The sequence below is a fragment of the Megalobrama amblycephala genome, linkage group LG3 (assembly GCF_018812025.1).
Source record: "Megalobrama amblycephala isolate DHTTF-2021 linkage group LG3, ASM1881202v1, whole genome shotgun sequence".
In the NCBI taxonomy this organism is placed as follows: Eukaryota; Metazoa; Chordata; class Actinopteri; order Cypriniformes; family Xenocyprididae; genus Megalobrama; species Megalobrama amblycephala.
The window spans coordinates 54,267,861-54,280,578 of NC_063046.1; the positions used below are offsets into that span (position 1 = coordinate 54,267,861).

Consider the following 12,718-nt stretch of genomic DNA (forward strand, 5'->3'; position numbering starts at 1 on the left):
TCATGTCTTATTATCAATGTTGAAAACAGAGCTACTTAATATTTTTGTGGAAATTGTGATACTTTTTTTTTTCCATGATCCTTTGATGAATAGAAAGTTCAAATGAAAAGCATTTATTTGAAATGGAAATCTTTTTTTAACATTATCTTTTGTCTTTACTGTCATGTTTGGTCAAATGAATGTGTCCTTGCTGAACTGAAATAATAATTTTTGACCCCTAACTTTTGAATGATAGTGTATGTATGAACTTACTGATGAATAATGAATTCTATGCAAGTATGTTCACACACAGGTTTTGCACAAATACTGAATGAGACTCTCATTTTCCTAGTAAAAACAAACTAACAGTTGGTGTGATGCAATATATTCCATTGTGAGGTAAATGAAAGGTAGAAGAGGTAAAAATAGAGAGGGAAAATGTGAATGCTGGCCATCGCAATGAATGGAAAAGAGAAATGAGGTCATATGTACATTGCAGGCAGTTCAAACTCTACAACATCAGTTAAGTTGAAAATGGTTTTGATACATTTTTCTCAGGATTCTTTAATGAATAGAAAGTTCAAAATAACAGCATTTATTCAAACTGTATATTAAAAATGTGAAAGTCTTTAATGTCTCTTTTTAACAATCAAATGCATCCTTGCTGTATAAAACTATTAGTTTATTATAGAATATAGAATGTATAGAATATAAATTTGTAATTGTCCATCATCCTTGCACATATTTTCACATCAACTTTTCTTAGCTTCATAAATGTTCTTCATATAGTCCTCTCCCCTTCCATGTGAGTGAGGGAGCAACGAATTTAGTGTGCTGAGCATCTCATTGACTTCTTAGAAAGTTCAGTGAGAGAACAGAAACACTGCAGGAATGAAGCTGTAGAGCAAACCATTCAATCAGCTCAATGTTCCCCTTAGGCCCAGATGACTGGATGAAAGATTGACATGTCAGGTTTTGATTGAAGAAGTCTTTCACAGGCATAATGCTACAGCAGGCATTCTCTAGTGTTCACAGTGATGTCCAAATAAACCTGTGAAGATGTGCAACATAAAGCCTCTTTATGCACCCTTTCAGAAAGACACATGTATCAGTTTATAATGTTTATTTTGATGTGTTCAGTGTAGACAGCCTCAAACTGTTGTGGTGCCTCATGTCATAAAATGGCACCCAGTCCAGATAGGTTGAATGTGTTTATTATAAATGATCTGCTCGACTCAATTGCTTAGTCATGACACATAGCAGCCAGGGCTTGACATTGACTTTTTTGCTCACCAGCCACTGTGGCTAGTGGTTTTCCAAAGTTACTAATCACTCAGCATTTTCACTGGCCACAATTTTGCTGTTGGGAAGTTACATTTTATATGATTAAAGGTGATAGAGAGGATTTTTTCGTCGACTGAGAATCCAAAGACTGTTACTGAGTTTTTCAAATGAGCGCATGCATAAGAACAGCCCCCCTCCTTCACAGCTCATTTCAAAGGAACGCCTCCCAAAACTCGTAAACACTCGTATTGGAACACAAGTGTTTACCACCGGCATTCGCTGTGTCGTGTTTTTTGGATTCATTATGTCGGACTTACCGCAGATAACTCATAATCTGCAGTTGTTACTCCTGTCTCCTGACAAAAACATTGCATGCGGCGCCTGTGGAGTGTGGAAAGTTACTGGAGCGCGAAGCCGCGCATCGTCTCTCACAAGGAACGTCATGGCAGTGATTGACAAGCCAGAGAGCCAATCCGCGCACGTCTCTCACAAGGAACGTCACGGCAGTGATTGACAAGCCAGAGGGCCAATCGTTTACGCGATGATCGCGTAAACGATTGGCTGATGTTTTTAAGGCCCTACCTCGTGCACAGATGATGTATATTAATATTATTCCTTTCAGTGCACCTAATAAATAGTCTTTTATCCGTTAGTAAAGACAGTTTCAAGTAATATTGCAAAAATGTATAAAACAAAACATCCTCTTTAGCACCTTTAAAGTTGACTTTGGCATGCTAAAATTACTTGATTTTGAGTCATTTTACTTGATAGATTTAAAACCCTTTCAAACTTTCAAATGCAGATTGACCACCTAAATCAAGACTAGGCCTACATGGTCTGTCAGCTGGTATGTACGGGTGGGCAAGGGGTGGGTAATATGACCATAATATGAAAATTTTAAATTGTATAAGTTATTTTTGTTAGGCTATATATAGCAAATTAGCAAATTACAAATACAATAGTAAATTAAATAGCCTAAAGTCTTTTTTTCAGATACAGTAGGTTTATTTAACATTAATTTAACATCTTCTGTTGTTTGATTAACATTAATGAGATATTTAATTGGGCTGCTGAATGCATGTATGTAATATACTGACACATATCCAGTTTTAACCAAACCTGTTTACGTACACTTAAAGGGTTAGTTCACCCAAAAATGAAAATTATGTCATTAATGACTCGCCCTCATGTCGTTCCAAACCCGTAAGACCTCCGTTCATCTTCGGAACACAGTTTAAGATATTTTAGATTTAGTCCGAGAGCTTTCTGTCCCTCCATTGAAAATGTATGTACGGTAGACTGTCCATGTCCAGAAAGGTAATAAAAACATCATCAAAGTAGTCCATGTGACATCAGTGGGTTAGTTAGAAGTTTTTGAAGCATCGAAAATACATTTTGGTCCAAAAATAACAAAAACTACGACTTTATTCAGCATTGTATTCTCTTTCGGGAATCCTTTCCATTTGAATTGATTCCATTGAATCCTTTCATCTGTCGGCGTTGGAAATGCACTTTTACGTCGTTGTTTTTGGCGATTAGGACATCCGCGACATGCACACTTACGCACCATTTTAAAAAATATAGCAATACCAAAATACAAACAATGTAGAATAGCTTGAATACAGTGTGCGTCTCCCTCAGACTGTAAACGAAGCTCGGGCGCACCGGATAACACGTCAGCAGCGTCTTACGTCAGCAGCGTCACTGCGGAGTCGTGAACCCGGATTGACAACAGACCTGGAAGAGAATACAATGCTGAATAAAGTCCTGTAAAGTCCTTTCCTGTAGCTCAGTGGTTAGAGCGTGGCACTAGCAATGCCAAAGGTCATGGGTTCGATCCCAGGGATTGCACATACTCAGATACAAATGTGTAGTATAATGCAATGTAAGTCGCTTTGGATAAAAGCGTCTGCTAAATGTAAATGTAAATGTAAGTCGTAGTTTTTGTTATTTTTGGACCAAAATGTATTTTCGATGCTTCAAAAACTTCTAACTAACCCACTGATGTCACATGGACTACTTTGATGATGTTTTTATTACCTTTCTGGACATGGACAGTATACCGTACATACACTTTCAATGGAGGGACAGAAAGCTCTCGGACTAAATCTAAAATATCTTAATTTGTGTTCCGAAGATGAACAGAGGTCTTACGGGTTTGGAACGACATGAGGGTGAGTCATTAATGACATAATTTTCATTTTTGGGTGAACTAACCCTTTAAGCCATAACCGACTGTATTCACGCGAGATACTCCACACGATGGACATTTTGACATCTGTGTGTGCGTGTATTTCACTATTCAGGCGCAAGGAGAACTGATCGCGTGCGCGAGAGAGCGCTTCTGTTGTGTGTCATTCAGCGCGAGTCCGCCTTTCCCGCCTTCACTAACTGCAAGTTAATCGATAACGAATTGTGATCGGATTGTAATTTTGTGCTACGACGAGCTTAGCTACCTTTCATTTGACTGTAGGCTGAAATTATATTTAACCTGCCAAAGTGGCTAGTGGGAGTGGCTGTCTTTCCCGCCACAGCTGAAATCTACCCGCATTTGGCAGGTTGGCGGGTATTAATGCCAAGCCCTGATAGCAACACATCTAAAAGTATTCCTAAGATGTTGGACCATTCATTTAAAAGTAGCCTACGTTTACCTGTTGAGACATGCCTTTACAAGCACCCATAAGAGCTGTATTTGTGATGTCTTGAGTTGGGGCAGGCGCGTTGCAAGGTTGTTCGAAAATATGCTTTATCTTTGTAATTCCACTACATGCCACTAGTGTTGCAGAAACCACATACTTAAATTGCTCTAGGTTTGTCCTTTGTCCTTCAGAGCGGACAAACTAAACAAAGTTTGTTTCTCCTCTGTTCAGGTACAGGGTTCAGAAGAGACTATAGCTCAGCTGAGACTAGAACTGGCTGAGAGAGCGCAGAGCAACAGCGGCATGCTGAATGTTGTAAGTACCCTCAAAAGCAAGCGTTTGTTTACGAGTATGTGTTCACACCTCCTTCACTCTTAACCTTATGTGAGCATGGTTCTTATAACAAATCAAATGTGTTGAAAAAGGTGTTGGAGTTAAATGAATATCCTAATGGTTTTAATTATTTTAAATGCTAAACAAGATGATCTGTGTTCATACAGTATTAGTAATTTGCATTTTCAGCAAAGTCTTGATGGAGAGTTTATGTGAACCCAAGCTCCTGTGTGCTCTCATGTCAGTCATAAATAATACAAGACAATACACTAATTTTACGCCAAGTAATGTAGTTCATTATCCTGTATGTTGCTTAGGGAGCATTGTAACAACCTTGTGCATTAAAATAGAAGTTAATGGTACATAGGATGTATGAACAGCTTCAAATGTGGTTCATCCAATCAGATTGAATCAAAACAGAGATCTGTTTAGTATAGTGCATGAATTAAAGTAAATTTACCATTGGATTAGTGAGCTTCTGGTAAGAATAGCCATTATATAGTGTTACGCGATGATCGGTGTTCATCTGAATTTGCTATTTCACTGCATTTTCATGATGAGGTGATTCTCTTTGCTCTTATGTCAACTGACTGTGCAATCATATATATTACAAGACAACATTGGATTGATCCATATGGGAGCTCTAGCTCTCAGATTCAATTAAATTCAATTCACATTTATTCATACATTATCAGGAAGGCTATTTCAGAGTTTAGGAGCCAAATGTGAAAACGAAAAGACAAGTTGCTGTCTAATATAACACCCAGGTCTTTAACTGTAGAGGATAAAGTAACAGTACATCCTTCTAAATGCACATTGTATTCTAAGAGATTCTGTGTACAGGTTTTTGGCCCAATAAGTAATACCTCAGTCTTATCTTAAATTAACAGAAGAAAATTCATCTAATATTTTATATTTTTAACACACTCTGCCAACTTGGATAATTTGGAGATTTCATCTGGTCGTGTTAAAATATATAACAGAGTATCATTGGCATAACAGTGGAAACTAATTCCATGTTTTCTTATAATATTACCAAGTGGCAGCATATACATTCAAAACAACAGGGGGCCTAACACTAATAATTTACTGACATTATCTTAGATTTTTCCCCGTTTAAATAGACAAAATGGTGATAGGTACGATCTAAACCAATACAGAGACCAGAGCAGTTCATCTGTCCTGGTTTCAAACACACATATATGAAAAACCCCGAACCCCATTGAGTGATTGGAGGAGCGGCGAGAGTCTGTGTTAAACAGTTCTGATGAGGCTCAAGCGTGAGCTGAATGGAACCACTGTCCCTCCTCCATCTACTGACATCTTCATGCATCTGGCTGAAAGCCCAGAGACACTTGGAGTCAGATAACTCTAATGAATTGTAATATTGTGCAATTTTAATCAGGCACTAATTTGGTATAATTATCTTATAAGTTCTGGATAGGATTAGATGGCAATTAAATCCATGACAGAGAAATGGGAAAGAGGTCAGATGTGGAGCGAATAGATAGACAGTGACGAAGTTCATTTTGTTTTTGTCTAACACGAAAATTGTTTCGAAGAGAAAAAAAAAAGTTCTTTTTCCTCAGTCGGTTATTGGATTTGGTATGGTTGGATGCAGTGATTCAGGATGTAATTATGCATGTTGTTTCATGTTATTAGGTGACGTCTGGAGACGAGAGATTATTTTTTTTTTTTCGTCCGAGGTTTGTGACCCTCAAGTAAAATCAAATATCAAGGGTCTTAAGGTGGTTTGAGACAGTGTAGGTGATTGATTTGGCTGTTTTTAAAAGCTTGAGAGTGTCTCTTCCTGTTCATCATGGAATTTGATTTGAATTTGGATTTGTTTGGCAGAGGTGAAATGTCAGGTGGCACACGTGTTAGAGTCAATGACAAACAAAAGTGTCCCTGATCAAGAAAAAAATTAAAACATGTGCCAATATCTTAGAAATGTACTTTTTGGATTCAATTTGATTCCATGTGGTTTTGAAAAACTTTAAATTTAAAAAAGTTTAAATTTAATGTCTCTGAAATGTCATGTGGTGTAACCATCAAATAAAAAGTAGTAACATATTTCCCTTACACCTTGAATACACGTTCTTTTTAAAATATATTTTTCTATGAAAAAACAAAAATGGTTATGTGATATTTTAAGAAACCTTTTAACCAACACAGTCATGAGAGTTTGCAGGGGTCCTGTCTGTGATATCACTTCTTGTTATATGTTTTTGTGATTTGGTGGACAAAAGTTTTTCAAATAAGTAATAAGTAATTTTACTAAAATATTATTTTATTTTTCTTAGAAATATTAAAAAAAGATTAAGCCAAATTACTTAAGGATTTTTTCCCCCCATTTTTGTCCTGACATTGTCCTTACTGCTCCCAAATATCTTTTAAGGCAGGAACACACCAAGCCGACGGTCGGCCGTCGGGGAGTTTTTCTTCGTCGGCCGACTAAGTTTTCTCAGTGTGTTCCGCACCGTCGGCTGAAGTTTGTCCTCGTCGGCTTTTTTCCGGCCGATTCGACACGTTGAATCAGCGCTGGAGCTCGTCGGTCCGTCGGGCCATCTGATCATTCTGATTGGCTGTTCAGCTACTGCCGTCTGCTGTTCGGAAAGGCATTCCATCTCACGCAGGCGCAGAACTGACGTGCTGCTTGGCCATCGGCTGTTTAGCGTCGGTTTGGTGTGTCAGGGCAACTTTGGACACAGACGCTGCCGACGTGAGCCAACCCCACAGTTTGCTTTCGGTGCCACTAGTTCGTCGACGTCGGCTTGGTGTGTTCTGGCCTTTAAGGGTTTATAAATGAATTTTATTTTAAATGTATTGCAGGCAAATTAATAGTTCTGGACAAAAAAAGAGAGCTTAAATATGGGTCGTTTAAACACATAAATCTATCATACGTCACATGAAAACTTGGAATACACTGTAGCTCTCAAGTTGAATATGTTACTTCTGTGGTGCTTTAATTCATTACAAATACAGGATTTATAGAAAGTGTGTGAAACTATTCCTATATTTAGAGAAACTGTGGCAGTTTGTAAAGGTTGCAGTTTTATTCCTGTGGTGCCGATGGGCAAAGTAAGTAAAAGGGGAAGGTTATCTGTGTCAAACCACTTGCTCTTACTGCCCACTCTTTGGGTATTTCCCATCTGCCCCAGGGGCTGTCAGGATCCTTACCCTTGCCTTCTATCTCCCTACTTTGCTCTTCTCCTCTCTCCTCCCCATAATTCTTGCCCTCACTGTAGTGGAAACGCATTGCAAAGGAGAGCCAAAGTCACACAACATTAGTTTGGTAGTAGCAGCAGCAACAGAAAGCCATTACTCTTCCCTGACAGTATCAAAGAGAACACTGGAGCAGGGGTGCGGCCGGTCCCCCTCCCTCTCGCTTCCTCAGCTACACGCTGCTCGCAGGAAATTGCCTCATACTTCAGTGCGCAGGAGGTGACACACTGGTGACAACCACGCATGTGTCACTTTCAGGGCCTGGGTGGGAGCAGCCTCCCAATTCTGAGACAAGTGCTGCCCTGGGAGTTGCATGAGGCCAGCGCCTTGGAGGGCTGCATCCAGCAGACCCGCGGCTTATGCGGCAGTCTTGGGTTTGAAGCTTTCTAATGCTAGCAGGGCTCTGTTGCTGGATTCTATACGAAGGTCAACACAGAGACGAAGAGTCAAGATTGAAGTGAAGTGCTCCTGGACTTGTTGTGCGACACTCTCTGAAGCACTCTTCTAAAGGTGAAGCTAAAGAGATGCTAACAGGCATGCTTGCCCTGAGACGTGTGAGCTGAGCCACACACTCACCAGTGAAGAGCTGTTGTGCTTTTGACCCTGTCTTTTAAAGCGCAGGGGCACATTACATCCCGAGATAATGGTGTAGTAGACCCCTAAACGACCCTCAAATGCTTTCCGAAATATACACGTCTACTTTGTCTGTTTACACCAGAGGCCACATTTCACATATTACAATATATATTAGTACTATCTATCAATCAATCAATCAAAAAAAAAAAAATAATAATAAAATAATAATTTATCACACATTTTTCAGTAATTAATCATGAGTAATCAAGATTTTTTCCTCAATTTCTGGGGATGAAATAAGTAATTGTAGCCATTCAACATAGCCATCATTTTTAACATTTAATAATTTATTTGAACTTAAAACAATCGTCACATAAACCCATTATAATAAATGTCACATTTATTTGTACCTTTATATAATAGGCTGATTAATTCATTGGATTAATTGCAATTAAATATTGTTGATTAAAAAAAGAAAAGATACAAAGATATTGTATTGTGGAAGACAAGTAAGTCACTGAAGACATTAAAGGTGCCATCGAATGAAAAATTAAATTTACCTTGGCATAGATGAATAACAAGAGTTCAATACATGGAAATGACATACAGTGAGTCTCAAACTCCATTGTTTCCTCCTTCTTATATAATGGGTGGAGCTTGAAGGTCTAGCCACACCCTAACCTTACACCTAAACTTAATTAGGTCAAGCTCCACCCATTTGGTCCACTGGACGTAATGGGAGGAGCTTGACCTAGTCTAGCCCCACCCATTGCATCCTGGGATGGGGAGCTGGATGTCATTTGGCTCTTCATCGAAACACCACTTGAAATAAGGTTATGACACTAACGTTTTTATATACCAGTGAAATTTCACAATTCTCGATTACGCTTTTTATACCACAACAAAACTATTAACCTAAAATAACACTGCATAGTCTTCACGGTATAAATTAAATGTTGATTAATCCTTATCAAAGCTACTAAAATTATTCAGTCAAACAATGATTTTCTCTTTTTCTTTTGTTCTTTGATTAACATTAATGACAAACTGCAGCAGGAATATTAGGCTGCTGTCTCTTTAATCTGACACGCATCCAATTTTCTTTACATTCATTTAAGACTTTTTAGCTCATTTAAAATGGGCATTTTGACATAATATTGTGTTTTGTCCGTTCAAGCGAGACAAGGCAAAAGAGAACTCAGTCTGGTACTGGAACTGTCTAATGGCGGGTTCAGACTACACTATACATTTTTGTCAGTTACGATAGTCACTGTGTCAGATTATATGATTTTGACTCCTAAAATCTTGTCGTGACATGGACAAGAAACATGTCAGACCACACATTGCGTGCTGTCATCAAGAAGGCGGGATTATCGACTGACAGAAGCGCGAGCGTAAACAAACAATGGCTAGCAGCTTGTCTTGTCATCAGAAAAGCCCCAAAGTGGACACATATCTGGATTGCATGGACATTTGGATTTCCTCCAAAGAGAACTGAGGTAACATATGTTTTATTTACCTTTTTTTTTCGCGGTAGTCCCTCGAGGAAACATCATAAACACAGCAGTACTGTTGCAATAGCTCCTCAAATATTTTCTACATTGTTTTCTACAATTCCACCAATAAGGAATGATACCATTGTCTCTCTTTCGTTTCGGCATGTTTGAAAGCATGCAGGAAGGCGCTTCTGTGCTCCTATTGGCCAGTGTCACACATGTGATGGAACTCGTATTGGACGACCAAAATAAAATTAAACATGCTAGTCTTTCTGTCGTGATGTCGAGAAGCATCGCAGACGTGGCATCGGTTGTCGTCCACACGAGCTGAAACTATGGAATCTTATGTTACGATGTCCATTGTCGTTTATGAATCCCCACGACACCCTACGTCAAGCAGATTGTGGCAAAATCGGGCTAAAATTGCGTAGTCTGAACTGGGCATAAGAAGCATTTTGTGTGTGTGCCATCTCGTTATACTGTGCATCTTAGGAGAACCCTGTTAGAAATATGTTAGCATTTCCATTCATCTCAATGGAAGTTGTGACATCGCTCTGGAGAAAATGACAAGTCATGACAATGCTAATTGGTTATTGACATCATAAGAAAGTGCACAGTCCCAAACCCTTCACTATAGCGACTATCATGAGCTGTGATGTCAAAGGCAGCAGACGGGGAAAACATAAGTTATCCTTTTAAAGGTATAGTCCACCTAGAAATCAAAATTCTGTGATAATTTACTCAATTTTATTTCATTCCAAAACTGTAAGAACTTTCTTTTTTCTGCAGAACGTAAAAAAAGAAGATATTTTGAAGAATGTTTGGAACCAAACAGCATTAAAGCCAATTGACTGCCATTGTGCATGGACCAAAACACAACAACAAACACTGAGACATTTCTCAAAATATCTTCTTTTGTGTCTCACAGAAGAAAGAAAGTCATTCAGTTTTGGAGCGACATAAGGGTGAAAAAATGATGACAGAATTGTCATTTTTGGGTGAACCATCATTGAATCAACTTTAGGGGGGGGTTTCTGTCAAATGTTTGTGGGCAAAAACGACTCACGTTGTTGCTGCCCCCCAACTGGGCCCCACATATCCCTCCATTCTACCACTCAACATTAAGCTTCAGACTTCTGGAGGAGCAGGATGTTTATTACTATTCTGCAGCAAGCCTTTGTTACTATTGTCTGCGTTGTCCGTCCTCTTCTCCTTGCACCCCCCCAGTCCTTTAATTTGGCGCAGGGTTGGGGGGATTGCGGCAGGGGCCGGCGCGGTGGCCGCGGCTGTGTGATCAGAGCAAGAGTGCTTCTCAGCAGGACTCTCTATTTTATATTCATCAAAAGCGCTCGCTTTGATTTGCTCCTCCTTGACGTGTGGCGGCGCAGGCTGTCGCACCGCTGCTGAGGAAATCATGCGCTTACAATGTCCCAAACCCCTCCTCCTCCTCCTCCTCCCCCAATTCCCTTTCTTAGCCAACCCCCTCAAATCCCCCTCCCACCTAAAAGACTCCTCTGTCCAGCCCTCAGGCTGCCCTGCCATCTTATTAATTTCTCTATTATTACTAATATCGCCTTTTTCCCTCAGATGGGCCGACTTTCTCCAAGGTCACTCTGGAAGATTTGCTGAGCTGAAACTTAAAATACTCCCCTGCTACTCTCAAGCCCACATATATTGGCTTGAATTTAGATCTTTGGCGTAGTTCATTTCATGGTAAAGGTGATGTTTTTTTGACTTTCTTTGTCTGTGTCACAGACACATTTTAAGAGAATGCATTCACATTTAAGAGAATGTATTCAGCTTGCTGTTTCTGTTACATTCAGGCATTATTTCTATTAGTCTTGTCTTTTTTAAAACATGTTTTCATGTTTTGTAATCATATTTTTCAGCTTTTGAGAGATATTCAATAAGTAGGAAAGGACATGGTAAAAGAGGGGGAATGGGATCAAGAATTGTCACAAGCAAGGTTCAATGTATGTATCAGACTCGGAGCATGTATGTTCACCACTTTGCCCTAGCTCCAACTGAATTTAGCAATTTATTCAAACCCTACAGTTTTGTGACATTTTGTTTACCGCACAGTTTTTGGCATTTGCACTTTTTTATTGCCAGGGGACTGTTTAAGAGTAGACAGGTAACACTTGGGAGAAAAGGGCAAAGTGGGACTGGAAAATGACCTCATATTCAAAATTCAAATGCATGTCGGAGCAAGTGCATTACCCACCAGGTCTCATCCTGAGAGCAGTCATTCATAGGGCTGTTAATAAATTGAAGTTTGATTGAGTTAATTATATAATAGGCTGATTAATTCATTGGATTAATTGCAATTAAATATTGTTGATTAAAAAAAGAAAAGATACAAAGATATTGTATTGTGGAAGACAAGTAAGTCACTGAAGACATTAAAGGTACCATCAAATGAAAAATTGAATTTACCTTGGCATAGATGAATAACAAGAGTTCAGTACATGGAAATGACATACAGTGAGTCTCAAACTCCATTGTTTCCTCCTTCTTATATAAATCTCATTTGTTTAAAAGACCTCCGAAGAACAGGCGAATCTCAACATAACACCGTCTGTTACGTAACAGTCGGGGTGTACGCCCCCAATATTTGCATATGTCAGCCCATATTCTAGGCATTAGACAAGGGCAAAACGTCTGGATGAGCACAGCTGAATCATCAGACTAGGTAAGCAAGCAAGGATTATAGCAAAAAATGGCAGATGGAGCAATAATAACTCACATGATCCATGATAACATGATATTTTTAGTGATATTTGTAAATTGTCTTTCTAAATGTTTCATTAGCATGTTGCTAATGTACTGTTAAATGTGGTTAAAGTTACCATCATTTATTACTGTATTCACGGAGACAAGAGAGCCGTCGCTATTTTCATTTTTAAACACTTGCAGTCTGTATAATTCATAAACACAACTTCATTCTTTATAAATCTCTCCAACAGTGTGTAATGTTAGCTTTAGCCACGGAGCGCTATCAAACTCATTCAGAATCAAATGTAAACATCCAAATAAATACTATACTAACAGGAATCGATGTATGCATGACGAACACTTTGTAAAGATCCATTTTGAGGGTTATATTAGCAGTGTAAACTTTGTGTTTGCTGTTTAAGGCTGTCGAGAGCTCGCGAGGGTGGGGAGCGGGAGATTTAAAGGGGTCGC

At 39.0% G+C, this 12,718-nt stretch overlaps 1 protein-coding gene across 12 annotated transcripts in view; it reads left to right on the plus strand.

The window, feature by feature from the left end:
* The window catches only part of LOC125265701 (trichohyalin), a 195,688-nt gene that overhangs the window by 88,071 nt on the left and 94,899 nt on the right, over window positions 1-12,718 (plus strand). For 10 of the 12 annotated variants that reach the window (XM_048186072.1, XM_048186075.1, XM_048186079.1 and 7 more), the window contains one exon: window positions 4,134-4,217. The exons of the other annotated variants lie outside the window; for them this stretch is intronic. In XM_048186072.1, the coding sequence (XP_048042029.1) occupies window positions 4,134-4,217 (84 nt within the window). The remainder of the gene's footprint in view (window positions 1-4,133; window positions 4,218-12,718) is intronic. 12 annotated transcript variants of the gene reach the window in all.